The following is a 26,727-nucleotide window of genomic DNA, read 5'->3' as shown; positions in this document are numbered from 1 at the left end:
AGTGGTGGATATCTATGACAACTTTGTAATGAGGAAGATTAAGGTTATTATTAATAACCTGCATAAGTTGTTGATAAGTCATCATGTTGCTTACTAGTAGGGTTTTAACCTCGTTGCTAACAAATGTATCTCCATGCTCAGTGGAGACAATTTGTCCATCATAATAAACAGTGTTCGGAACGGTTAACGACTCCATTGATTGGATGTTTCAATCTCTTGCATTTTATCATGTGTTTAGGGTTTATAAAGAACTAAAGCAAGCTAATGTGGACAAACGCAAAGTAATTGGATTCTTGACGCTCTAGGTCAAAGCAATTGATGACACTGCACAAAGTCATTGGATTCCTGACGCTCTAGGACCAAGGCAATGACACTCTACACAAAGCATTAATTTTTCTAACGCTCTGGGACCAAGGCAATGACACTCTGCACAAAGTCATTCATTTCTCTGATGCTCTAGGACAAAGCAATTGATGACACTGCATAAAGTCATTAATTTTTCTAAACGCTCTAAGACAAAGCAATTGATGACACTCTACACAAAGCATTAATTTTCTGACGCTCTAGGACAAAACAATTGATGACACTGCACAAAGTCATTGGAGTCCTAACGCTCTAGGACAAAGTAATTGATGACACTACACAAAGCATTAATTTTCTGACACTCTAGGACCAAAGGCAATGACACTCTGCACAAAGTCTTTGGATTCCTTAGGCAATGAGACAAACTAATTCAAATTTTTTGCACTATATATACACTACATATGTTCCAACCCTAAACACACAACAAAAGATCAATTCTCTTCAGCTATTGCACTCTTCAATTTCGTTGCTATTATTTTTCAAGAATGTCTTCTTCGTCTTCAACTATATTGTGGAAACAACACCTCCATAGGTCAAATGAAACTCATCTTATGATAAGTTAATATATATTGCATAATGTTTACAACTAATATCATTCATTACTAACATTTCAATTCAACCATATTCGCAGACAACAAGTGATCAAGTGATTCAATCTTACTATCATTCCATGCCTACACCTGACCCAAGAATTGAACATTTGTTGGAGATTGCTGGCTTTGGAGAGGTTGCGAAAATTAGACATTTTAAAATCGATGATTCTCTGATAATGTCTTTGGTGAAGAGGTGGAGACCTGAGACACATACTTTTCCTGAGACACATTCTAAATTATTTCTTTGTAGCCAATATTCTTCATCTCATGCATCCACTTCTAGTACACAACTCCCAACAACTATAGGAACAACATCCCCAATGGCTGAAGATCCACATTATAGTGTGGAACAACATCCTCAGTCTCTTTCAATGAATCCACCATTTCATACGCACCATGAACAATTCATGTACACCCCACCATCAACAACAACTCCAACAGGGGATTTCATGAGCAATCTTTTCGGTGTCGACATACACATGCCACAAAGTGCATATTTTTACATGCAAAACATGAATTTTTCTTCATTTTCTTCTTATCACTCTGAGATCGATGGAAGTGCTTCGTCAAATCTAGTCACCGTTATTATTAATATAAAACATGATGGGGAGCAAGTTGAACCACAACAACCACGCATTCGTCGTCGAAACCCAACAAGGAATCGACAACCTTCGAGGTGTGGAACTGGTGGACATAGACATCATTAAAGTTGGATTGTAATTTCGTGGATTGTAATTGTCTTGTTGTTCTTTTTTATTCGATCTCTTATTTTGTTGTTGTTATTTTGTTTTTATTTAAAATTATTCATCTCAATTAAAGTTGTGATTTATAATAATATTGTCATTTATTTAAAATTAATTTTATTAAATTTTATTCTTTAAAAATTATTTTATTTAAATATTCAATAGATTTTTTATAATCTTAAAAAAACAAAAACAAAATGAATTTTTTTAAAATTTATTATACTTTTTTTAAATCTGAATATTAAAAACTGAAAAAGGAAAATAAATAACAAATCTGAAAAAAATGAAAAACAAAAAAAGCCCAAAAAACGAAAAAAAAAACTCAATAGAAAAATTGGGTAACCAATTTTCTTAAACGAATTTTTAAATTTTTTTTAAAAATTCTTTTAAAAAATCGGTTACTGATTTCTCATTTCAACCTCAAAAACTAGTTATTTACATAAATAAAAATAAGCTCAGATTATTTTAATAATTAAAAAAAACAATATATTAAAAAAAAAAAAAGTTCATGCTAAGCGTCATTTCTATTAATTATTTCAGCTCATATCTCATTCATTTGTCTATTTTAATCACGTTGACACGTGCAAAAATTATATATACGAACAGAAAGAAACCCCAAAACTAAAAGCGCTTTTAATTTTAAATTTCAAATTTCAGCTCCCAAGCTCAGGAGAACATGGCAAATGATCCTGAAATCAGTGCACCGCTAAGTTCGTTCGCACCTTCATTTTCTCTCATTCTCCAAACGCACTTTTTTCTGTTCTCTTCTTTTCATCAAAACATGAATTAATTAACGCTTTCCTTTGGACTTCGCAATTTCAGTTAAAAGGAGTCACAATCACAATCACAACAAAAACGCCACCACCTCGGCGCCGGAGAATTCACCAGACGACGAGACTTCTCCGGTGGAGCAGGTGGCGCTGACGGTGCCGGTGACCGACGATCCCTCACTGCCTTCGTTCACGTTCCGGACATGGATTTTAGGAACCCTAGCGTGCGCGCTCCTCTCGTTCCTGAACCAGTTCTTCGTGTACCGGCGGGAGCCGCTTTCGGTGACGGCGATATCGGCGCAGATCGCGGTGGTGCCGGTGGGACACCTGATGGCGGCGACGGTGACGGAGCGCGCGTTCTTGAAGGGGACGCGGTGGGAGTTCACGCTGAACCCGGGGAAGTTCAACGTGAAGGAGCATGTGCTTATCACCATCTTCGCCAGTACCGGAGACGCTACCTTCTTCGCCGTCCATTTCGTTTGCGCCGTTAAAGTGTTCTATCGGATGGAGTTAACGGTCTTGGCGGCGTTACTTGTCGTTATAACAACGCAGGTTTTGGGCTTTGGTTGGGCCGGGGTTTTCAGACGGTACCTTGTGGAGCCCGCTTCAATGTGGTGGCCCCAAAACCTTGTCCAGGTCTCGCTCTTTAGGTACGTGGCTTTCGATTATTTGTTGCTTTCTTTTCTTCCACTCTTGCATCATAATCGCACAAACCATCGCTCAATGCTTAGTGCTTCCTTCACCTTTACTTCAAAAATATCTTATCATTATCATATTTATTATTCCATTTATCTCTCTCTTTATTATTCCTTTCATTATCATATTTTTTTAATGAGGAGATGGACCTAATAAAGTGTCAATCACTGCTTAGTGCTTCCTTCACCTTTGCTTTAAAAATATCTTATTCTTTATTATATTTATTATTCCATTTATTTCTTTCTTTATTATTCCGTCAATATCATCTATATATATATATATATATATATATATATATATATTTTTTTTTTTAATGAGGTGATGGACCCAACAAAGTGTCAATCGCTGTCTAATCTGAACATATCCTTTTTAAATTATTAGTTAAAATCCTAATTTAGTCCCTTATAATATTTGTTTGTTTCAATTTAGTTTTATTTTAATTTTTTGTTTCAATTTAGTCCTTGTTGGAGGAAAGAGGTGAAACGTAACACGAAACACACACTCACAGAGGCAAGGGAGAGAAAATTATGCTTTCTTATTCAGTGTATTACATTTTAGCACAAGGGTGGTATTTATAATGTTTTAATCACTTCTAACACCTCCCCTTGATTCAAACCAATTACAAACTAACAACATTCAAAGACTCTCTCAACTCTTTAAACCTTTCACTCTTCATGGATTTAGTCATAATGTCAGCTAGCTGTTTCTCAGATCTGCAATGCTGAAGTCTGATCCTCCCCTTGCTTACTTGATCTCTGAGGAAATGGAATTTCGTGTCTATATGCTTGCTTCTACCGTGTGACACAGGGTTCTTAGCCAAGTCAATTGCTGATTTGCTATCCACCAGTAAATCCACTGCTTCACCAGTAAACACCGTTAATGTTAGAAAAGAATGGGCCAACCCAAGAGGGGGGTGAATTGGATTCAATGACCCTTTAAAAAATTTATCAGAGTTTTTGGATCTTAAATTCAATCAAAACTTTTCTATGACAGAATTTTCAAATGAAGCACTCTTAAAGACTTGTTACTATGATATGAATGCAATGTGCAACTTGATTACAAGACAATGAAGTTCAAATATAATATCCAATTATAGATTTAAACCATCAAAATTCACATACACATGTTAGTCAAGTTTTATCTTCTTTAAAGCACAACCAAGAAGTTACAAAATAAGAGATAAGGTTGAAGAAGATTGCACAAGTCTTTTATACTGGTTCAGCCACTCCACATGTGACCTACATCCAGTCCTTAATCACCACCTGATTAAGATTTGATCCACTATCTTTTAGCAAGAAGGTTTACAAGCACACACACATGCATATACTTCACTACAAAAAGATAACCACTTTCTTGACCCCAAGAAAGTAACCCTTGTAGAACCCACTACAAGAAACTTCACCACTTGAGAAACCCTTCTCAAGATTTTTCACAAAGATTCACAAAGAATAAAATGAAATTAATTCACCTGGAATTCTTGAACAAATCTTTGTCTTCCTCTTTCAAGAGTATGATGATGATGATGATTTCCTCACAAGCTTTTCACAAACGTTTTTCTCTTGGATTTCACAAAGAAAACTCTCCAAGATGTCACACAGACTCTCTAAAATGTTTTTACCAGTTGATTATCAGTTTTTACTCAATGTTATGAAGTTTCAAAAGAGTTCAAACTATTTATAAAAATTCAAACCCAGATAATCGATTATTTTAAAGAATAATCGATTATTTTGTTCTTCAGATTTCTGGAAATCAATCAAGAACAATTTAATCGATTATTTAGCTGGATAATCGATTATTCCAGAGAGTTGTTCCTGAAATAATCGATTATTTTGGCAAATAATCGATTATTACAGCAAGGCATTCCACTTAGCCCACTTGTTGAAATAATCGATTATATTTAACAATAATCGATTATTTTGAGTCAGTTCTTAAAACTTCATTTTAAGTCTCAAAATAATTTTCCAATGTTTAACTCATCATCATCTACTCCCTACTTGATTCTAGACAAGATTTGCTCAATGCACAAAGCACACACAGACACAAATATAACAATTCATTTATAACAATTCGCTTCCTAAGCTCTATTACATAGCTATACTTCAAGGTATTTTTCTTGACTCTTCCTTGACTTTGTTTTTGTGTTCAATGTTGTTGTACACTTGTTGTCTCCAAGTTGTTGTGATCATCAAAACTCTTAAAGTCTTCAGCTCCCCTAAGCTCAACAATCTCTCTCTTTTTGATGATGACAACCCATGAACTAATCCATGAACCAATATTCACTTAACTTCTTATTGTGCCATATTGTGCTACGAACCACCTGCACAACACACACACACAAGCACAATACCTGCAAACAACAACTAAACACACAATACACAATACCATTTCTCCCCCTTTGGCATTATCAAAAACAAAGTAAGCCAAGGTTAACAAAGAATTGCCATGTACAGATTCTCTCCAACAATATTATCATAAATGAACCAATTTTGGTTCTGCAACTCAAACCAAATTTTAACCAATTTGTGATGCCAATTGTGCACCATATCACAAACCAAACCAAGTCAAGATAGTCATTTTCACAGTAAAAAAAAAACAGAGTATTCCAAAGCACAAATAATCACATTCCAACATATATGCTCACCAAAAAACAGAGCATTTTGCATCAGCAATCCAAACCAAGCTTTGGAATCAAAATTGAACCAACACATTAACAAACAAGCTTCAAATTCATCAAATTTAAATTGTTCAACATCAAAAGCAATAAAAGTGTTCAGGAATTAAAATCATTACAACCAAATGAACTTAAAAAAAAATTGTTCCAAACTTGAACTTGAAAACTAAACAAAATAACAAAAACAGAAATCACTCCTCATCGTCCGGAATACCAAGCTGCGTCTTGATGATTCTGACTTCATGATCTAGGTCGTCAAACCTATCAAGAATTCCAGAGAACATGGATTCATGTCTCCGTGACATCTCCATCATAGCATCCATTTTGTTGATCATGATCTGTTCAAACGGTGAGAATGGCTTCAGCTCCTGCTCAGCTTCTCTAGGCTCAGCTTCCACCTGTGGTGGCTGATCCTCATCATGAGAAGGAACACCGTCCTCATCTGTAGCTGGCTCCGGGGTAGGAGGAACATCTCCTTTAAAAACCCACTTATCTTCTTGCTTCAGCATACCCATGTGGTGAAAAGAAGATTTCTCAATTTTATTTGACGCGTGTAGAACAATCTTTCTTTCACCTGTCAAATCTACTCCAGCATTTTCAAAAATTTTAGACAAGAGTAAAGCATAAGGAATCGGTCCGTCTTCCTTTCTCCTTGCCTTCCAGATACAATCGTTCACAACTGACACCCAATCAATCTTAATTTTCTTCTTAATCACATGCATTAATAAAATGTCATCCCGAGACATTTGTGCATGATTGTGCAACCTTGGTTTTAACATCCAGGCAATAATGAAAGAAATTAAACGAGAGTTTTTCTTCATACCTCCCGCTAAAAATTTCTCGTAATTGGTGTTTGACGGAACCCTTTGACAGTCCCGAAATGTGGTCAGTTCTTCAAAATCTCCAAAGTTGAATGGCTGGGGTTTCTCTGCTCCTGTCCCGCTCAGACCCGCAGCCACTCTCAGAGTTGGTCCGTCCAACTTGATCAGTTTGCCCTTCACCACTGATTGCATAACTCCTCCGTTAGTAGTGGCAAAACATAGAAATAACCTGATCAGTTCTGGGTAGTAGGGTCCTTCCATCTCCAGGAACACCTTCAACTCCTGATGCTCCAAAAGGGTTGGAAAGCTAAACCCTTCATTCTTGAACCATTCAAGCTTTAGGGTCTTCGGAGGAATGATTCTCCGACCAGCGTACCACTCGAAGTAATATTCTTGCGCTTTCTCATCCGCGAACCACTTCGAAATCAGTTGCTCTGAGGGAAGAGGACGTTTGCTCCCCCTCACTTCAAGCTTCTTGGGCCTTTTGGAAGAAGATGCCATGGTTGGGTCTTGGAGAAAGATGAAGAAGATGAAGAATTGTGGAAGGATTTGAGAGAGTTAGGGTTTTGAGGGTTTGGGGGAAAATGAGAGAATGAGAGAATGAGAGAATGAGAGTGTTTTTGAAGCCCTAGCACATTCTGGGTATAAGGGTAATGGGTAGTTTTAAGGGTTGGCGCGTAGATAACTGTTTCAGGAAATTTCAAAAAACCGCCCAGATAATCGATTATTTATGCAAATAATCGATTATTTGCATCAGAAAAATCTTTTGAAAACGAAATCTGATATGGATAATCGATTATTTTAAGGATAATCGATTATTACAGAGGGTAGTTTCTCCTAACACAACCCAGATAATCGATTATTTACAGAATAATCGATTATTCCAGTGGCCTTTCAGATTCCACTACTCAGATAATCGATTATTTCCCAAGATAATCGATTATTACAGTGACTCTTGAGTTCCTTCTTACCAGATAATCGATTATTACTCAAATAATCGATTATTTCAGAAACTCTTGGAATTCTTCATGTTCCAGATAATCGATTATTTCCCAAGATAATCGTTTGTTTCCATAAATCACTTAAGATAATCGATTATATCTTAAGATAATCGATTATTCCAGTGAGGATTTGTTTCTCTGAAAAATTTTAACTTCTCAAATTTTACCAAGACTTGTTTGCCACTTTCAAATATAATCTTTCACACATCTCTTACTTTCATTCTCACAACACAATCAATTCAAACTTGATTCATTAATTATTCCCAATTCAATTCTCAATTGATTGAACCTTTCTCTAGGTAGAGGTTTTGTAAAAATATCAGCAAGTTGTTTACTTGTCTCTACAAACTCCACAGCACAATCATTTCTTTGAACATGATCTCTCAAAAAGTGGTGTCTTATCTCAATATGCTTAGTCCTAGAGTGCAAAATTGGATTCTTGGTCAGATTTATTGCACTAGTGTTATCACACCTCAAAGGAATTTTGTTCAACTCAACTCCATAGTCTCTTAATTGTTGCTTCATCCAAAGAATTTGAGCACAACAACTTTCAGCTGCAATATACTCAGCCTCAGCTGTACTTAAAGCAACACAAGCTTGTTTTTTGCTATGCCATGAAACAAGTGCACTACCTAACAAGTGACAAGTTCCACTTGTGCTCTTTCTATCTAGTCTACACCCAGCATAGTCTGAATCTGAGTAGCCTATCAGACTTAGTGAGACTCCCTTTGCATACCACAAACCAACATTAGTTGTACCTTTCAAATACTTAAGGATTCTCTTTACACTTTTCATATGAGATTCTTTAGGATTAGCTTGGAATCTTGCACATAGGCACACAACAAACATTATATCAGGCCTACTTGCTGTCAAGTACAAGAGTGATCCTATGATACCTCTATATTTTGAATTTTCAACAGCAATTCCTTTCTCATCTAAGTCAAGATTGCAATTGTTTGATATTGGTGTAGCAGCCTCCTTACACCCTTCCATACCAAACTTTTTCAAAAGTTCATTGCAATACTTACTTTGACTTATGAAAGTTCCATCATGCATTTGTTTGACTTGTAATCCCAAAAAGAAGGTAAGTTCTCCCATCATTGACATCTCAAATTCTCCTTGCATGGTTTTAGCAAATTCTTTATAGAGAGAGATATTTGTAGATCCAAACACAATATCATCCACATATATTTGCACATACATTGTATCATTTTTAAACTTCTTGACAAACAATGTATTATCCACCTTTCCTCTTTCATAATCATTCTCAATTAGAAATTTGCTTAACCTGTCATACCAAGATCTAGGAGCTTGCTTCAAGCCATAGAGTGCCTTTTTGAGCTTGTACACATGATTAGGATTTTTGAAATCCACAAATCCAGGTGGCTGTTCCACATACACTTCCTCTTGTATCAGCCCATTGAGGAAAGCACTTTTTACGTCCATTTGATAAAGCTTGAAATTCTTTATGGTAGAATAAGCAAGAAGTAGTCTAATTGCTTCAATCCTTGCTACAGGGGCAAAAGTCTCATCATAGTTAATTCCTTCTTCTTGATTATACCCCTTAGCCACTAGTCTTGCCTTATTTCTAAGAATTATTCCAGATTCATCAAGCTTATTTCTGAAAACCCACTTGGTTCCAATGATTGGATAATCTTTTGGTAATGGCACTAAATCCCACACTTCATTTCTTTCAAACTGATTTAGTTCCTCTTGCATAGCCATTAACCAATGTTCATCTTTAAGTGCTTCATCAATGTTCTTAGGTTCAACTTGTGACACAAATGCCATAGTGTTGCAAATATTTTTAATTGCACTTCTAGTTGAAACACCCTTACCAATGCTTCCAATTATATTGTCCATTGATAAGTCTCTTGTGGTTTTCCATTCCTTTGGCAATTGTTCACATGTTTCCTTTTGTTTCATATGTGACTCACTCTCCTTAGACACATCATTAGGTTCATTCTCAAATAGGGATTGATCAAGCAACTCAGTTAAATCCTCAACTTCAGTTTGTCTAGTCTCTTGCTTATTTGACTCATCAAATACCACATGGACAGATTCTTCTACAACTAGAGTTCTCTTATTATAAATTCTATAAGCCTTACTATTTGTAGAGTATCCTAGAAAGAATGCCTCATCAGCCTTTGCATCAAACTTTCCAAGTTGTTCTTTCCCATTGTTCAGCACATAACACTTACACCCAAACACTCTAAAATATGAAATGTTAGGTTTCTTTCCTTTGTAAATTTCATAGGGTGTTTTCTTTAATATAGGCCGAATCAGAACTTTGTTTAACACATGACAAGCAGTGTTAATAGCATCAGCCCAAAAATATTTTGGCAAATTTGTTTCATTCAACATTGTTCTAGCAAGTTCTTCTAAGGACCTATTCTTTCTCTCAACAACCCCATTTTGTTGAGGTGTCCTAGGTGCTGAGAAATTATGGTTTATACCATGTTCCTCACAGAATTTTTGAAACATTATGTTTTGAAACTCACCTCCATGATCACTTCTTATAGAGGTGATGTTTGAACACTTCTCATTTTGAACAAGTTTGGCAAATTTTCTAATGGCATTAAAAGCATCATTTTTTTTTGCAAGAAACATAACCCATGTATATCTAGAATAGTCATCAACAATTACTAAGCCATAGTAGTTTCCGCCTAAGCTCATTGTTCTTGATGGACCAAACAAATCCATGTGAATTAATTGCAAAGGTCTAGATGTTGAAATCTGATTTTTACTTTTAAAGCTAGCCTTCACTTGCTTGCCCTTTTGACAAGCATCACATAGTTTGTCTTTTCCAAACTTGAGTTTAGGTAGACCAACCACTAATTCTTTCCTACACAGTTTATTTAGGTGATCCATATGAATGTGTGCAGCTCTCCTATGCCAAAGCCATATGTTTTCTTCTTGAGTTATTAGACACTTAGTGTTTGACATTGTTATAGAGTGTTCTAAGTCAAACATGTATATATTGTCAATTCTTTTACCAATGAATCTGATTTCTTTACTCTTTTTATCACATATCAAGCAACATGTATTATCAAATTCAATTTTAAAGCCTTTATCACTCAATTGACTAATACTTAGCAAATTATGTTTCAAGCCATCAACAAGCAAAACATTTTCAATCAATGTTTGAGAGGAGGAATTACCAACATTGCCATGGCCAAGAATTTTGCCTTTATTGTTGTCACCATAGGTAACATACCCTTCATTCTTCAATTTCAGACTTGAGAATTTGGAGGGATCCCCGGTCATGTGCCTTGAGCAGCCACTATCAAGATACCACAGTAAATTTTTGGCCCTCAAGCATTCTTACAACACAAATTTAGAGGAAAAATTTAGGTACCCATGTGGAGGGTCCTTGTTGGTTAGTTCTCAGCCTTTGACTCTTCTCAACCCAAATCATTTTTCCACTTGGAACTCCATATTTTCTTGAATAGCAGTTCCTAATTGTATGACCTTTTTTACAACAATAAAAACAAGTTGCTTGTCTAGAAAAGTTGCTTTTGAGTTTTCTAAAATTTTGACTTTTCACAAAAGCTACTTTCTTTGACACAATTGGTATGCTTGTACTTGGATTAAAGCCAAGTCCACTCCTATCAAAAGTGTTTCTTTGTTTTCCCAAAAGAATATTCAAATTTGCATTTCCCTTTGTGAACCTTGCAAGTGTGGATTTTAAGTCAGCATTTTCTTTTTCAAAAACTTTGCAATGTTCACAAACATCTTTTGAGGAATGAGCTTCACTAAAGTTAAACATAGTTTGAAGATTTTCATGCTCATGCTTCAAATCTTCAAGCTCTTGTTCAGCTTCAATTAAAGCATTTTCATACCATTTCAGCTTGTTTTTCAACTTTGAATTTAAGGCCCCTAATTTGACAGCTTCTTCATGAATTTGTATAAAAGCTTCTTGAAGCTGATCATAATCCGGATTGGATTCAAGGTCAGAGTCACTTACAATTGTGTCATGGTCAGTTGCAGCCATCAAACACAAGTTGTTCTCCTCACATTCAGATTCATCACTTGATGTGCTTGAGTCATTATCTTCCCAAGCAATATAGGCTCTCTTTCCTTTTGCATTTTTCTTAACTTTCTTCTCCTCTTTTTGCTTCTTCAAGAGATTTGGACACTCAGCCTTCATGTGTCCCGGTTTACCACATTCAAAGCAATTAAAGGAGGATGTGCTTGCTTCCCCTTTCTTGTTTGACTTCTTATTGAATTTGTAGGGGGAATTCTTCTTTCTTCTCATGAACTTTCTGAACTTCTTTACCAGCAGATTGAAGTTCTCGGTTTCGGAATCATCGGAGCTTGTTTCTTCACACACTTCTTTACCTTTGGCAGATTTCAGGGCTTTCAATGACACTCCTTTGCCTTTCTTATCTTGCTGCTCATGTTCATCAAATATGTGCAGCTTTTGCTCATGCTCCCTTAATTTCCCAAAGAGAGTAGCTAATGTCAAGGAGGTCAAATCCTTTGATTCTTCAATGGCTGTCACCTTTGCTTGCCATGATCTATCCAAGCATTGCAGCACTTTTAGATTCAGCTCTTCCTTTTCAAATTTCCTGCCAAGGTCAACAAGGTGATTTATCAAGTGTGTAAATCTTTTTTGGAAATCAGAAATAGATTCACCATTTTGCATTCTAAACAGCTCATATTCTCTAATGAGAGTATGCTTTCTTGATCTCTTTACATCGCTTGTTCCTTCATGAGTGACTTGCAAAGTGTCCCACATTTCTTTAGCAGATAAGCATTGTGAAATTCTGAAAAATTCATCAATAGACAATGCAGATGTTATGATGTTTTTGGCTCTTTTGTCATGTTGGGCTCTTCTATTTTCCTCATCACTCCACTCACTCCAATGTTTTTCCTTAAGCTCACCATCATCATTCTTTTTCATAGGGATATAGGGTCCATTTTCTATAGCATCCCATACAGCAATATCAATAGTTTCAATGAAAATTCTCATCCTAATCTTCCAATAGACATAATTTTCACCATTGAAAACAGGAGGTCTATGTATAGAGACACCCTCACCATAGGGTAGGTTGTTGTTGGCCATTTTTAAATCTTGAATAACTCTCAAGAACCTTGCTCTAGATACCAATTGTTAGAAAAGAATGGCCCAATCCAAGAGGGGGGGTGAATTGGATTCAATGACCCTTTAAAAAATTTATCAGAGTTTTTGGATCTTAAATTCAATCAAAACTTTTCTATGACAGAATTTTCAAATGAAGCACTCTTAAAGACTTGTTACTATGATATGAATGCAATGTGCAACTTGATTACAAGACAATGAAGTTCAAATATAATATCCAATTATAGATTTAAACCATCAAAATTCACATACACATGTTAGTCAAGTTTTATCTTCTTTAAAGCACAACCAAGAAGTTACAAAATAAGAGATAAGGTTGAAGAAGATTGCACAAGTCTTTTATACTGGTTCAGCCACTCCACATGTGACCTACATCCAGTCCTTAATCACCACCTGATTAAGATTTGATCCACTATCTTTTAGCAAGAAGGTTTACAAGCACACACACATGCATATACTTCACTACAAAAAGATAACCACTTTCTTGACCCCAAGAAAGTAACCCTTGTAGAACCCACTACAAGAAACTTCACCACTTGAGAAACCCTTCTCAAGATTTTTCACAAAGATTCACAAAGAATAAAATGAAACGAATTCACCTGGAATTCTTGAACAAATCTTTGTCTTCCTCTTTCAAGAGTATGATGATGATGATGATTTCCTCACAAGCTTTTCACAAACGTTTTTCTCTTGGATTTCACAAAGAAAACTCTCCAAGATGTCACACAGACTCTAAAACGTTTTTACCAGTTGATTATCAGTTTTTACTCAATGTTATGAAGTTTCAAAAGAGTTCAAACTATTTATAAAAATTCAAACCTAGATAATCGATTATTTTAAAGAATAATCGATTATTTTGTTCTTCAGATTTCTGGAAATCAATCAAGAACAATTTAATCGATTATTTAGCTGGATAATCGATTATTCCAGAGAGTTGTTCCTGAAATAATCGATTATTTTGGCAAATAATCGATTATTACAGCAAGGCATTCCACTTAGCCCACTTGCTGAAATAATCGATTATATTTAACAATAATCGATTATTTTGAGTCAGTTCTTAAAACTTCATTTTAAGTCTCAAAATAATTTTCCAATGTTTAACTCATCATCATCTACTCCCTACTTGATTCTAGACAAGATTTGCTCAATGCACAAAGCACACACAGACACAAATATAACAATTCATTTATAACAATTTGCTTCCTAAGCTCTATTACATAGCTATACTTCAAGGTATTTTTCTTGAATCTTCCTTGACTTTGTTTTTGTGTTCAATGTTGTTGTTGTACACTTGTTGTCTCCAAGTTGTTGTGATCATCAAAACTCTTAAAGTCTTCAGCTCCCCTAAGCTCAACAGTTAATTCTTTAAGTAGAGAGGATATCCACAAGGCTTGACAGGCAGCTGCACAGGCTGCTATGTATTCGGCTTCATAAGTAGACAATGCTACTACTGTCTGCTTGTTAGAACTCCAGGATATAGGTGATCCTGACAGCAAGAAAACTTGTCCCATGGTGCTCCTTCTGTCAACCAGATCACCACACCAATCAGAATCAGAATAGGCTACAAGGTGTAAACTATCATCTCCTTTAGTGTGATGAGGAAACAAAATGCCATAACTGAGTGTTCCTCTTAGATACCTCATGATTCTTTTAGCTACAACTAAATGTGATTGTCTAGGATCACTCATAAATCTGCTAACCAACCCAACACTAAAAGCTATTTCTGGTTTGCTGTGACAAATAAACCTCAAGCTGCCAACAATTTGCCTGAACATAGTTCCATCAACAGAGCCTTCATCTTCGCTCTTCTCAAGCTTCACATTCAATTCAGCTGGAGTCTCTGCTGGTTTGCACCCCGACATTTTAAATCTCTTCAGAACTTCGGACACATACTTCCTTTGATGCATAAAGATGCCTTTCTTGGTGTAGGCAAATTCTATTCCCAGAAAATAGGACAGGATGCCTTGATCAGTCATCTCAAATTCACTCTTCAAACCTTGCTTGAGTGATTCAATAGCGGTCAAGCTGCTACCGGTGATGAGTAAATCATCAACGTACAAACACAGTACCATGATCTCAGTTTCACTTATTGTTTTGATATACACACCATGCTCAACTGAGCATTTCTGAAAGCCAAAACCAGTGAGAAAGGAGTCAATCCTTTTGTTCCACGCCCTTGGTGCTTGCTTTAAGCCGTACAAGGCCTTCTTCAATCTCAAAACCTTCAATTCTTTACCTTTGCATATGAAACCAGGAGGTTGTGCGACAAAAACTTCTTCATCAAGTGGTCCATTTAAAAACGCTGACTTAACATCCAGCTGCCACAGCTTCCAGTTCCTCCAACTAGCCAAAGCAACAATCAGCCTCACAGTTTCCAATCTAGCTACAGGAGCAAACACCTCTGAGTAATCTATCCCTTCCTTCTGCATGAAGCCTTTTGCCACCAACCTAGCCTTGTGTTTAGCAATTGACCCATCAGATTTGAATTTAGTTTTGAAAACCCATTTAACAGCAATAGCCTTTTTATTCTGATGTAAATTCACCATCTCCCAGGTATCATTCTTCTCAATGCTCTTCAGTTCTTCCTCCATTGCTGATCTCCACACTTCCTTAGAGATAGCTTCCTCAAAAGTAATGGGTTCCATGTTTGTCATAAGTGCCATATGCTGAACCAAATCACCTTCCTCAGTAATTGCACCATCATGATAGACCTGATAATCTCTAAGTCTTAAAGGAAAGCTCCTGACTCTTGTAGGTCTGTCAGCCACCGTTTGAAGTTCACTGTTGACCACTTCTTGATGTGTCTCTTCAACTAGATCCTCATCTTTCCATTCAAACTGAATCTTCGGTATTATATCAGAAGTAGACTGAAACTCTGCCCATGAACTTGATTCATCAAAGTAGACATCTCTACTAAATAAAACTTGCTGGTTCTTGGGATTGAATAGCTTGTATGAACCAGTGGAGTTATATCCAACAAAGATCATTGCCTCACTCTTGTCATCCAACTTCTTTCTCCTTTGATCAGGAACATGTCTGTAGCATAGAGAACCAAAAATTCTGAGATGCTTGACTGAAGGTTTGCTTCCTGACCAAGCTTCTTCTGGAACCATGGAGCCAAGCCTCTTGGTTGGACACCTATTCAGAACATACACAGCTGTCATGGCTGCTTCACCCCAGAAACTATGAGGAAGATTCTTCTCTTTAAGCATACTTCTGACCATGTTCAAGATTGTTCTGTTCCTTCTTTCTGCAGTGCCATTATGTTGGGGAGTGTAAGGAGCAGTTACTTCATGGACTATACCATGCTCCTTGCAAAAACCTTCAAATTCTCCAGATGTGAATTCCTCTCCACCATCTGTCCTCAGAATTTTAATGCATTTTCCAGATTGCTTCTCCACCAGGGCCTTGAAATCTTTAAAAATGCTGAACACATCACTCTTGGCTTTGATTAGGTAGAGCCACACCTTCCTGCTCAAGTCATCAACAAAAGAAACAAAATATCTATTTCCACCTAATGATGGAGTGTCAATAGGTCCACAAACATCTGAGTAAACAACATGAAGTATTTCACTAGCCTTAGAAGCAGTAAAATTGCTGGAGGGATTCCTGGGTTGTTTGCTGATTAAACAGTTATCACACATTTTCTTAGGGATTTTAATTGAAGGAAGACTAGTTAACATTTCCTTGGATTTCAAGAGACTCAAATCTCTAAAATTTAAGTGGCCAAATCTAAGGTGCCATAACCATGAATCATCTAACAACATAGCAACGGAAAGACATTGAGATTCAATGGTGTTTAGGCTTACCTTGAAGGTTCTGTTCTTGGCCAATGGAGCTTTCATCACCAATCTCTTTGCTTTATCATATATTTCTAGAAATCCTTTAACTGAGTTTACTGAGCATCCTTTCTCCAGAAGTTGACCCAGACTGATCAAATTCGTGGTCATTCCAGGAACATACAGTACTTCTGTAATCACTGTTTGTCTTCCATCTTCTCTTTTGACTAATACATTTCCAGAACCTTCAACCTGAGTGGCTCTATTGTCTGCAAATTTTACAGTACTCTTTTTCTTTGGATCGAAATTGACAAACCAATCTCAATGCCCGGTCATATGATTGGAACATCCAGAATCTATGTACCATTCTTCATTGTTGTAAGATTCTGGATTGGTGATCATCATCAACATCAACGGTTGTTCTTCAAGATTCGCTTCATTATCTTCTTTGGCCTTGTGTGCTTGATAATCACCATGTGATTGACTCCCCCGTTGATCTGTGCGACCTGGTGCAGCTTCACATTCTGCAGAAAAATGTCCAATTCGATCACAATTAAAGCATTTAATTCTTTTCCTATCAATTACCTTTTTCTTTCCTCCTCACCAATTATTGAAACTCCCTCTTCTATTTGAGTTTTCTGGTTGATCTTGTTCAATCTTTCCTTGGTCTTGACTTTGATTATTTTTTTTTTCAAAGCCACCTCTGAATCCTCTCCCACGGCCTCGTCCTCTGGAGTTTCCTTTGGAGTTGTAACGTCCTCCTTTTGAGGTTTGAGCTTGCAGTGCTTGATGATTATCAGACTTCATTGAACCTCTTTCAATGAGTCTCTGCTCATGTGCCTCAAGAGAACCTTAAAGTTCCTCTACCTTCAATTCCTCGAGCTTCTTTGATTCTTCAATGGCCACAACAATGTGGTCAAATTTGGGATCGAGTGTTCTCAGAATTTTTTCTACGATTGTTTGATCTGTGATTTTCTCACCACAATTCTTCATGGCATTCGTGTGGGTGATGATTCTGTTGAAGAACTCATCTATCTTTTCATTATTCTCCATTTGCATCAATTCGTATTGACGCCTCATCGTCTGCAATCTCACCTTCTTCAATTGCTCTGCTCCTTCACTGCATTTCTCCAGGATCTTCCACGCTTCTTGCGAAGTTGTAGCACCTGCAATCTTCTCAAAGTGCGCCTCATCAACACATTGATGAATCAAGAAGGTCGCTTTACAGTCTTTCCTTTTATTTTCTCTGTGAAGCGCCTTCTGTGCATCTGTCGAGTCTTTAGTGAGCGTTGAATAACCTTCTTCGACGATTTCTACAACTTCTTGATAACCCAGAATCGCCTTCATCTGCACACGCCACCGATCCCAGTTCTTTCCATTGAGAACGGGAAGATTTGTCGGAAAATTTGTACCCGTTGAACCCATCGTGTGTCTCGAGAACCCCTTGAACGAAACCTTGGCTCTGGATACCAATTTTGTTGGAGGAAAGAGGTGAAACGTAACACGAAACACACACTCACAGAGGCAAGGGAGAGAAAATTATGCTTTCTTATTCAGTGTATTACATTTTAGCACAAGGGTGGTATTTATAATGTTTTAATCACTTCTAACAGTCCTCAATAATTTAAATTATTACAATGTCGGACTTCTGTCCAAATTATTTAGATGGAGTTAACTGTTGGCCACATGGATGTCACATAGATGTACACGTGGTTGCCACATTTTTAAGATGCATCTGGAGCTAGAATGGCGTGTTCTGGTTGCACACTTGGTGTGTTAATTTTGCACCTGGAACGGGCCGTTCCGGATGCAAAATTAACACATCAAGAGTGTAACCAGAACGGGCCGTTCTGGTTCCAAAATGCCAAACACAAACTCGATAATTATAGTTAGTGACAGATCCAGAAATTTTAGATCGTGGGAGCAATACTTATTTATATATTTGTAATATTAAAAATTTTACATATAACTTTTAAAAGTATAAATATATATTATAGTTATTTTTTACAAGTTTTTATATCTACAATTTTGATTAAGGATGAAAATAAACTAGGTCAGATTATGTTATATTATAATTTAACAGAATTAAACCTAATTTTTATTAAAAACACATGTTGTTAATATGATATATTTATCTATCATAGACATTTTTTAAAATGTTTGGTTAGAACTACAATCTTAAAATCCTACTTAATAATAATTTAACACTAATAAAAACATAAAAATAAATATGTTAAATCTTATAAAAATCAAATTTAATTTATTTATCATATAAAGATGTTTTTGATATGTGATATAAATTTTTACAATTTTGATTTTTTTTATCAACATATACAATAAATAGAAAGCACAAAAGTTTGATAAATATGAGATAAATGAATAATTCTTCAAAATTTATATTTTATACATATGATAATTTAAATATATATATATACATATTTATTAGAATATAATTTTTATTTTTTAAAATATATTATTTTTTAGATAAAAAAAATTATCTATCTGTAAATGGTTTGTTTTTATCTTTGAATCACATTGTGTGTTGGTTGGCGTTCTGGAACGGACTGTTCTGAATCCGGAACGGCCCGTTTTGGAAACCAGAACGGCTCGTTCCGATTTTAGAACGACCCGTTCTGATGCACTCGTTGGTGTTAAATAATGCATCTAGAACGGCCATTCCGGATGCAAAATTTACGCATCATGAGTGCAACCAGAACGGGCCGTTTCGGTTTCAGAACGGACCATTCTGGTTCCAGATGCATGAAAAGAATTAAGCATCCACGTATGCATCCATGTGGCACCCACGTGGCCAACAGTTAACTCCGTCCAAATAATTTGGATGGAAGTCTGACATTGTAATAATTTAAATTATTGGGGACCAAATTGAAACAAAAAATTAAAGTGGGACTAAATTGAAACAAACAAATATTATGAGGGACTAAATTATGGTTTTAACCTAAGTTATTCAATCATGATTTTGTAAAATATTTTTACTTTTATACAAATTTTTTTATAAAATAAAGAAAAGGATCGAAAGAAAGAGAAAAAGTGTCGAATGTGCGAACGACAAGTCTCCTGCAATTGCCTCGAAATATCAAAGCTTTTATGAAAATAATAATTTCTTTTAAAAAAATTATCCAAATGAATATCTCCTTTATTTGCGAAAATAAATCTGTTTATTGTGCAGCTCATAATTCATCCTCAGGAAACTGAATTCTAAATTACCTTTCCTCCATCTCTGATGAGTAACCTTGCCGAAATTCGGTTCTCGGGAGCCGAATTCCAAGCAAGGTTTTATGTTTTTTTTTTAAATTAATTTTTTTATTTACAATAAGAATTTAAGTAATTTATTTATTTTATTGAAATAAAATAACTTAATTATTATATTGATGAAGACAAAGTGTATTAAATTTTTTTTATAACAATATTACATTAAGATAAAGTGAATTATATAAGGTTTAATCTCTATAATGGTGTCCAATTCCACAATAAGGGCGACATCTGTTACGTCTTGGGTTTTGCCGTAGTGGTTGTTGCTCTAGAGGATTTTGATCATCATCAAGGGATGGATGTTGGAATGCAGTTGAGGAATTACCAGGTTTATTAGCAAAATTCGGTTAGCAAAGAGATTGCACGTAAGAATGTCCTAAAGATGGAGTTGTAAAATCAACTCCTAATAAGTTTGTAAAGAAATCCTCTAAAATTGTTGTACACGAATGTCTTCTGTCAATTATGTTTGTTTTTGGCATCGTGTTGTGTGGAGGAATTGAAACATGTTGGTGAGTCTTTTCATATGACGACATGGAAGTTGTATCGGTTTCAAATGTGGTTGTAGTCCTTCCCTATTGGTGGGTCCTTGGGTCTTGTAGTAGTCGTGACACAGATAGGAAATAGATGGAATTGACCAAGTACCATTCCATGTATTCTCGTGTGTGAAACAATGGGCCTTGCATTGGATGACCTGTTAATGTATGCTCACATCAATTGTTCCATATGTTGATCCATTGAGCATGTCTTGTAACCTAATTTTCATTCTATCTTCCCCTCATGTCAATTTTATGTAGGTCATTCAAATTATTGGGTAGTGAAGGGACATCTTGGAAGAGATCAAATTGTAATTTCACTCTATTTGATTGATGTCATTCAACAATTGCAAAACAAATGATGGGAGTACATGGAGTCCATAATTGGGCATCTTTATATGCTTGCATGGGTATTGATGTTTGCAAACCTTGATATGGAGCCCATCTAAAGTACAAATAAATTAAACTTTGTTACTTAAAATAATATGTAAAACAAAAAAAATAAGAAACAATTAAACATTATTATGAAGATTTACCTGATTAGTTTGAATGTGATCAAACATTGATCTGTACCCCACAACATAATTATGAGGTACATTTTGAAAGTTGAGTACTCTACCGCCACTCCATTTGCACACCAAAGGGTATGTTGGTGGTGCTTTGGAAATTGGCGCAATATATGGCATGCGGTGCCATACCTAGGACTATAACAGTGATGCACAACCAATCATTATTTTGGTCGTAACATTTGTTGTTGTACATATTTTCTTTCCTATATAACATAGCTAAACAAGCAGACCCTTAACTTTATCGTCTTGTTCTTCTAAGATTAGTTCATAAAGATAAATATATAAGATGTACCTTGTTTCCTGTTTTGTTAGGCATCAAAATACTTCCAATTAAACCTAATATATATGCCCTACATGGGTGTGAAGTTCTTCTTCAAATGGTTCTCCTTTGACTAGAACGATGTCGAGATATGTGGAACACATTTCTTCCCAGTCAAACATTGTTGGGCCAATGAATGGTAATCCGTCAACTCTTAGCTTGAGTTGAAGTACAACATCCTTTAGGGTTATGGTGCACTCCCCTGTTGGAAAATAGAATGTGTGAGTCTTAGGTCCTCCACCTTTCGACCAAAACTGTTACCAATGTGTGGTCCACCTTAAGATGCCTTAGGTTTACTACCCTAGAAAAACCAACTTCCTTTAGTGTAGGAAAAATTAGAGGGTGGGGTTCTGGCATTGAATGACAGTAAAAGGAAATAATATTTTCAGTCTCCTATAATGATTAACAAATTAGGTACATTATATGTAGATATTGATTAAAATTTGAAGTACATAACGATATTGTGTAAAACTTACCGTTTTACCAATAAAGGCAAGCCTATGTTCGTTTTGCTTCCATAACAACATTTTTGGTTGGAGATAAGTGAGAAACAAAACAAAGAAGGATGCAATTGAGAATGCAAGTTTGAAATGAAGCAAAGAAGGATGCAAGTGAGAATGTAAGTATAAAAGACAGTGAACATGGTTATTTATAGTAGGTGAATGTGTGAATGAGAAGGGGTGACTAAGCCCAGACCCGAAGAAACATTTGCATGTGAATCCAATGCTTGCTTGGGAGAAGAGAAGGCGTGACTGAGAGGTCACATTTAGATGCAGAGCCTGGACCCTACATGAAATCAATGCTTGCTCACATAACGTGAACGCCAGAAGAGAAGGCGTGACTGAGATGTCACATTCATACATAGAGCGTGAGCCCCACACGGAATCAATGCTTGCTCGCATAACGTGCACGTTAAAAGGTGTGACTAAGAGGTCACATTCAAACGTAGAGCGTGGGCCCCAAATGGAATCAATGCTTGCTCGCATAACGTGCACATCAAAAGGCATGACTAAGAGATCACTTTCACTCACAAAGCGTGGGCCCCACACGGAATCAATGCTTGCTCGCATAACGTGCACGTCAGAAGGCGTGATTGAGAGGTCACATTCACTCACAAAGTGTGGGTCCCATACGAAATCAATGCTTGCTCGCATAACATGCACGTTAGAATGGGTGGCTAAGAGGTCACATTCACTCATGGAGCGTGGGCTTCACACGAAATCAATGCTTGCTCGCATAAAATGCACATTAAAAGGCGTGACTAAGAGGTCACATTCACTCACAGAGCATGGGCTTCACATGGAATCAATGCTTGCTCGCATAACGTGCATGTTAAAAGGTGTGACTAAGAGGTTACATTTACTCATAGAGTATGGGCCCCACACAGAATCAATGTTTGCTTGCATAACATGCACATCAGAAGGCATGACTTAGAGGTCACCTTCACTCTCAAAATGTGGGCCCCACAATTACAGAGAAAGGAATCCAAGACTTAGATTTCAAATTTGGTTTAATTTAAAAAAAACCCTAAACCATTATAAATAGGCATAACTTTTTTCCTTTTCTTCACTCAGAAACACTTGCAATATCATTCTATACTTGTTCCTTTTCTTCACTCTCAAAATCTCTTTTGACCTTTCTTATTTTCAAAACATGTCTTCAATATATGTCATTATCCACTTTGATGGTGCCATTAACAATTGTCCTCATAAAGGTGTCACCTTCACCTCACCATCAACTAAAATGGTTCAATTAAGGAGATTAGTAACTCTACAAAGGATGAAGAAAATAATCCACACAAAACTTAGACGACAAGAAAATGAAAGGGTGGCAACCATACATTTTCACTGCCCAATTAGACTTGGGGCAGGGGTGAGCAATTACAAATGTGTTGAGTTGAATGATGATGATGTTGAGGCAATCTTCAACATTCACGATGCAAATGAAATTCAATCAGGTATAGAACTATATGTTACCTTCGATACTTGTACATCATCATCTAGCGAAGCCCAGCCACCATAACTTTCACCTTCACCTTCACCTTACCTTACCCAAATAAACCCACATAATCCAACACATGATATGAATTGCAGTTGTAGGTCTCCCAACTGAAGTTTTTGATCCTTTTAGCGAGGACGAAGATGAAATCCTTACACAAGAGCATAATGATGAACAAGACGTCGAGCCACTTGCAAACATTCCACCATCCGAACTATACTTACCATACAACCCACCTCAACATTTTCTAGACTTCCCAACTAACATAAATATACATGATTTGGAGTTTAGTCATGTTCTAGATAGAGAAACGATAGTTTATTCGCCCGGAACACTATTTGTTGGCCAACGCTTCATCACAAAAGAACAAGTGCAGGACGCCATCAACAAATATCATATTGTCAATCACTGCACGTACAAGGTGAAGTTGTCAAGCCAAGATAGGCTTGTCGTGGAATGTGTTCATGGTGAGTGTGATTGGCGATGTCGAACAATATTGCGCACCAGAGAGCAATATTGGGAAATAATGAAGGTCGAAGGGGTCCACATGTGTTTCGCCACTGATTTCACAAGATCATAATAAGTTGGGATCATGAATGATTTCCCAAACTATTTGTGAAATTATTGAGGCTGATCCTTCCACACCCATCTCAATCATCGTAGTCCACATAAATTCAACAATGGGTTATATTATCAGCTATAGAAAGGGATGGCTAGCGAAACAACTAGTGATTGAAAACATTTTTGGCAATTGGGAGAATTCGTACCACAAGTTACATAGTCTATTACAAGCAATGCAACTGTATGTTCCCGGCTTCATTTGGAACTTGAGTACACAACTGGCTTACCAAGGTGACGTGTTGGATGAGGGCAACATTTTCTTCAAGAGGCTATTTTGGACGTTCGAGACATGCATTGATGGTTTTGCTCACTACAAGCCAATTGTTCAAGTGGATGGAACATTTTTGTACAGAAAGTACAAAGGGATGTTATTGGTGGCAATTGCACAAGATAGTCGAAACAACATAATTCCCATTGCCTTTGCTATGGTTGAAGGTGAAATCACTGATGCATGGTTCTTTTTTTTTTTTTAAGAAATCTACAAAGGTATGTCTAGACACCTAATTTCGTCTAGGACGTGCCAACAAGGAAATAGGCCTAACGTCAGTCTAGCCTGGAGAGGCTGAGCTCAAATAATAGTCACCCCTCAACGAGCTTCAAATAAAGCTTCAATCACGCCATCACCGAACAAGAAACCAAGGACATCAACATGGAGCATCTACACCAAGTCGGAAGTCTATATGGTACAGTTTATCATCCTTGTCACCCAATGGAACACGCAACTCAACATTCAATTGCTCCAAAGGGCAAGGATACAAGTAAACCCACCTACCTAAAGGAAACAATGTGGAAGCACCTATGTTGTGAAGCAAAAGAGAAGACCCGGATGAAATGTCTACATCTTTACTTGTCTTTGGAAAAACAACACATAACTATCCAAAGGGCATGTAAAGAGGGGCATCTATAGACACCTAATTTCTTCTAGGATGTACCAACAAGGAAATGAGCCTTTAATACGAGACAATGGAATTCTGAAAGGCCTAAATGTGATGTTAGAACGGACCAGGACGACATCAGAAGGCCAAAGGCCCACAAAAAGGTTGAATTAGGAGTCTAGAACGGGTTGTTTCCAATCTGGAATGGGTCATTCCAAGCTTCTAAAATGGCCTAGAAGCCCTAGGTCAAAACGATTTGTTCCTAATCTAGAACGGGTCATTTTGACCCAGGTTGTTACGAGTTAATTTCAAATCTAGAATGGGTTGTTCCAATTTCAGAACGGGCTATTCTAGATTCAAAATTTTCTCATAATAAACTAATCTGGAATGGCCCATTCCGATAATTAGAATGGCCGTTTCAGTAAAGTCTGACGTCTATAAATGTGAGCCTCATGTACAGTGCTCGAGGACCCAAAATGGAGCAAAAATTTCTTACTAAAGTCTTAGATAACTCGAAACCTTCTTTTCCTTCTTCTCTTTGTATTTCCTGAGCGTTGTGAGGTGTTTTGTAGAGCCAAAACGCGCCTTTAACCCAACATTTGAATATTTTTATAAAGCTTGCCTTGGGGGTATTTTCATCAAATTCTTCCTTTCTTCTTTACCGTTTTTATTCATATTATATTGTCATAATAAAAAGCAACGATGTAGATAATAGGTATTTTTGTCTTGTAAATAACTAATAAAAAGGGTAAACATTTAAATTATTATTCATTATTATGCTAAATTCGTCGTAAGGTACCGAATTGGGGCATTGTAGGGTGCCTAACACTTTCCCTACACGTAACCAACCCTCGAACCCAATTCTGATTATGAAGGCCATTATTGCAATTTTGAAAACCTTTTATTTTTTCGATTTTTGAGTAAAACATCGGTGGCAACTCCTTTGAACCTTTTTCAAGAAAACGTTAGTTAAGGATTAGTTTGGTCTTTGGGAATTCCCTAACTGATGAGATTTTCAAAATGGAAGTCCAAACCATATGTGGGTAAGATCGAAATTTTTTGGGTTCTGACAGTATGTAACACCAAGAGAGGGGTTGTGCCTCATTTTGGATCATCATGAGGCTATCAGAAGTGCATACTCCAGAAATGAAAGTGGTTGGACAGAAAACAATTTTTCCCATGTTATTACATTAGACATATTGTACAAAACTTCATGCGACGATTCAAAAACACTACATTGAAGAAAAATATCGTCAATATGGGTAATTTTATTACTTTCTTTGGTTATTATTACTCTCTACATTTGGTTAGCTGGTTATATTAATTTAATTTATAAACTTTTTTTCAACATATGGGATGACTAAGCCTAGATTCTTTTACTATTACAACATAGTAAGAGATTATAATCTAGAAGCAGCATAGTGGTTGGACAACATCCCAAGGAAAAAATGGACGCTTACATGGGACAATAGATGACGTTGGGGACACATGGTAACAAACCTAGCGGAGTTAATTAATTCGATTTTAAAGAAAACAAGAAAACTCCTAATTCACTCCATGGTCATGGCAACATACATTCGTTGCAACAAATTCTTCGTCGAGAGAGGCAAGGAGGTAGATGTCATGATTAATGCTGGACATGTCTATTCTGAAGTTGCATAAAAAACAATTCAAGATGCACAATCAAAGGAAAACACTCATAGAGGGATCACCTTTGACAGAACAAGAACAAGATTTTTAGTGGAAGAGACACAACATCCAGGACAAGTTCGACCAGTAGGAAGATTTATAGTAAGGTTAGATGAGATGTGGTGTGACTGTGGCGAGTTCCAAAAAGTTCACATCCTATGCTCGCATGTAATTGCTTTATACTTACACGTACACCACAACTTTAACATCTACATATCTCCCGTCTATACCTTATAATAAGTCTATAAGGTATATGAAGAACAATTTGGAAAACTTAGACATGAGAACTATTGGCCAACTTACACTGGCCCA

The 26,727-nt window shown here is 36.5% G+C and overlaps 1 protein-coding gene across 1 annotated transcript in view; it reads left to right on the top strand.

Moving 5' to 3' along the window:
- Nucleotides 1-2,254: 2,254 nt before the first annotated feature.
- The window catches only part of LOC109790089 (oligopeptide transporter 7), a 41,804-nt gene continuing 17,331 nt past the window's right edge, over nt 2,255-26,727 (top strand). The window contains exons 1-2 of the mRNA XM_083075178.1: nt 2,255-2,409; nt 2,522-3,119. Coding sequence (XP_082931304.1) covers nt 2,376-2,409; nt 2,522-3,119 — 632 coding nt within the window. The 5' untranslated portion in view covers nt 2,255-2,375. The remainder of the gene's footprint in view (nt 2,410-2,521; nt 3,120-26,727) is intronic.

The sequence above is a fragment of the Cajanus cajan genome, chromosome 5, assembly GCF_000230855.2.
Source record: "Cajanus cajan strain Asha chromosome 5, NIPB_CcT2T_4, whole genome shotgun sequence".
NCBI classification, from domain to species: Eukaryota; Viridiplantae; Streptophyta; class Magnoliopsida; order Fabales; family Fabaceae; genus Cajanus; species Cajanus cajan.
Note: the sequence above shows the minus strand (reverse complement) of the source record. Positions and strands in the feature narration are given on the sequence as shown.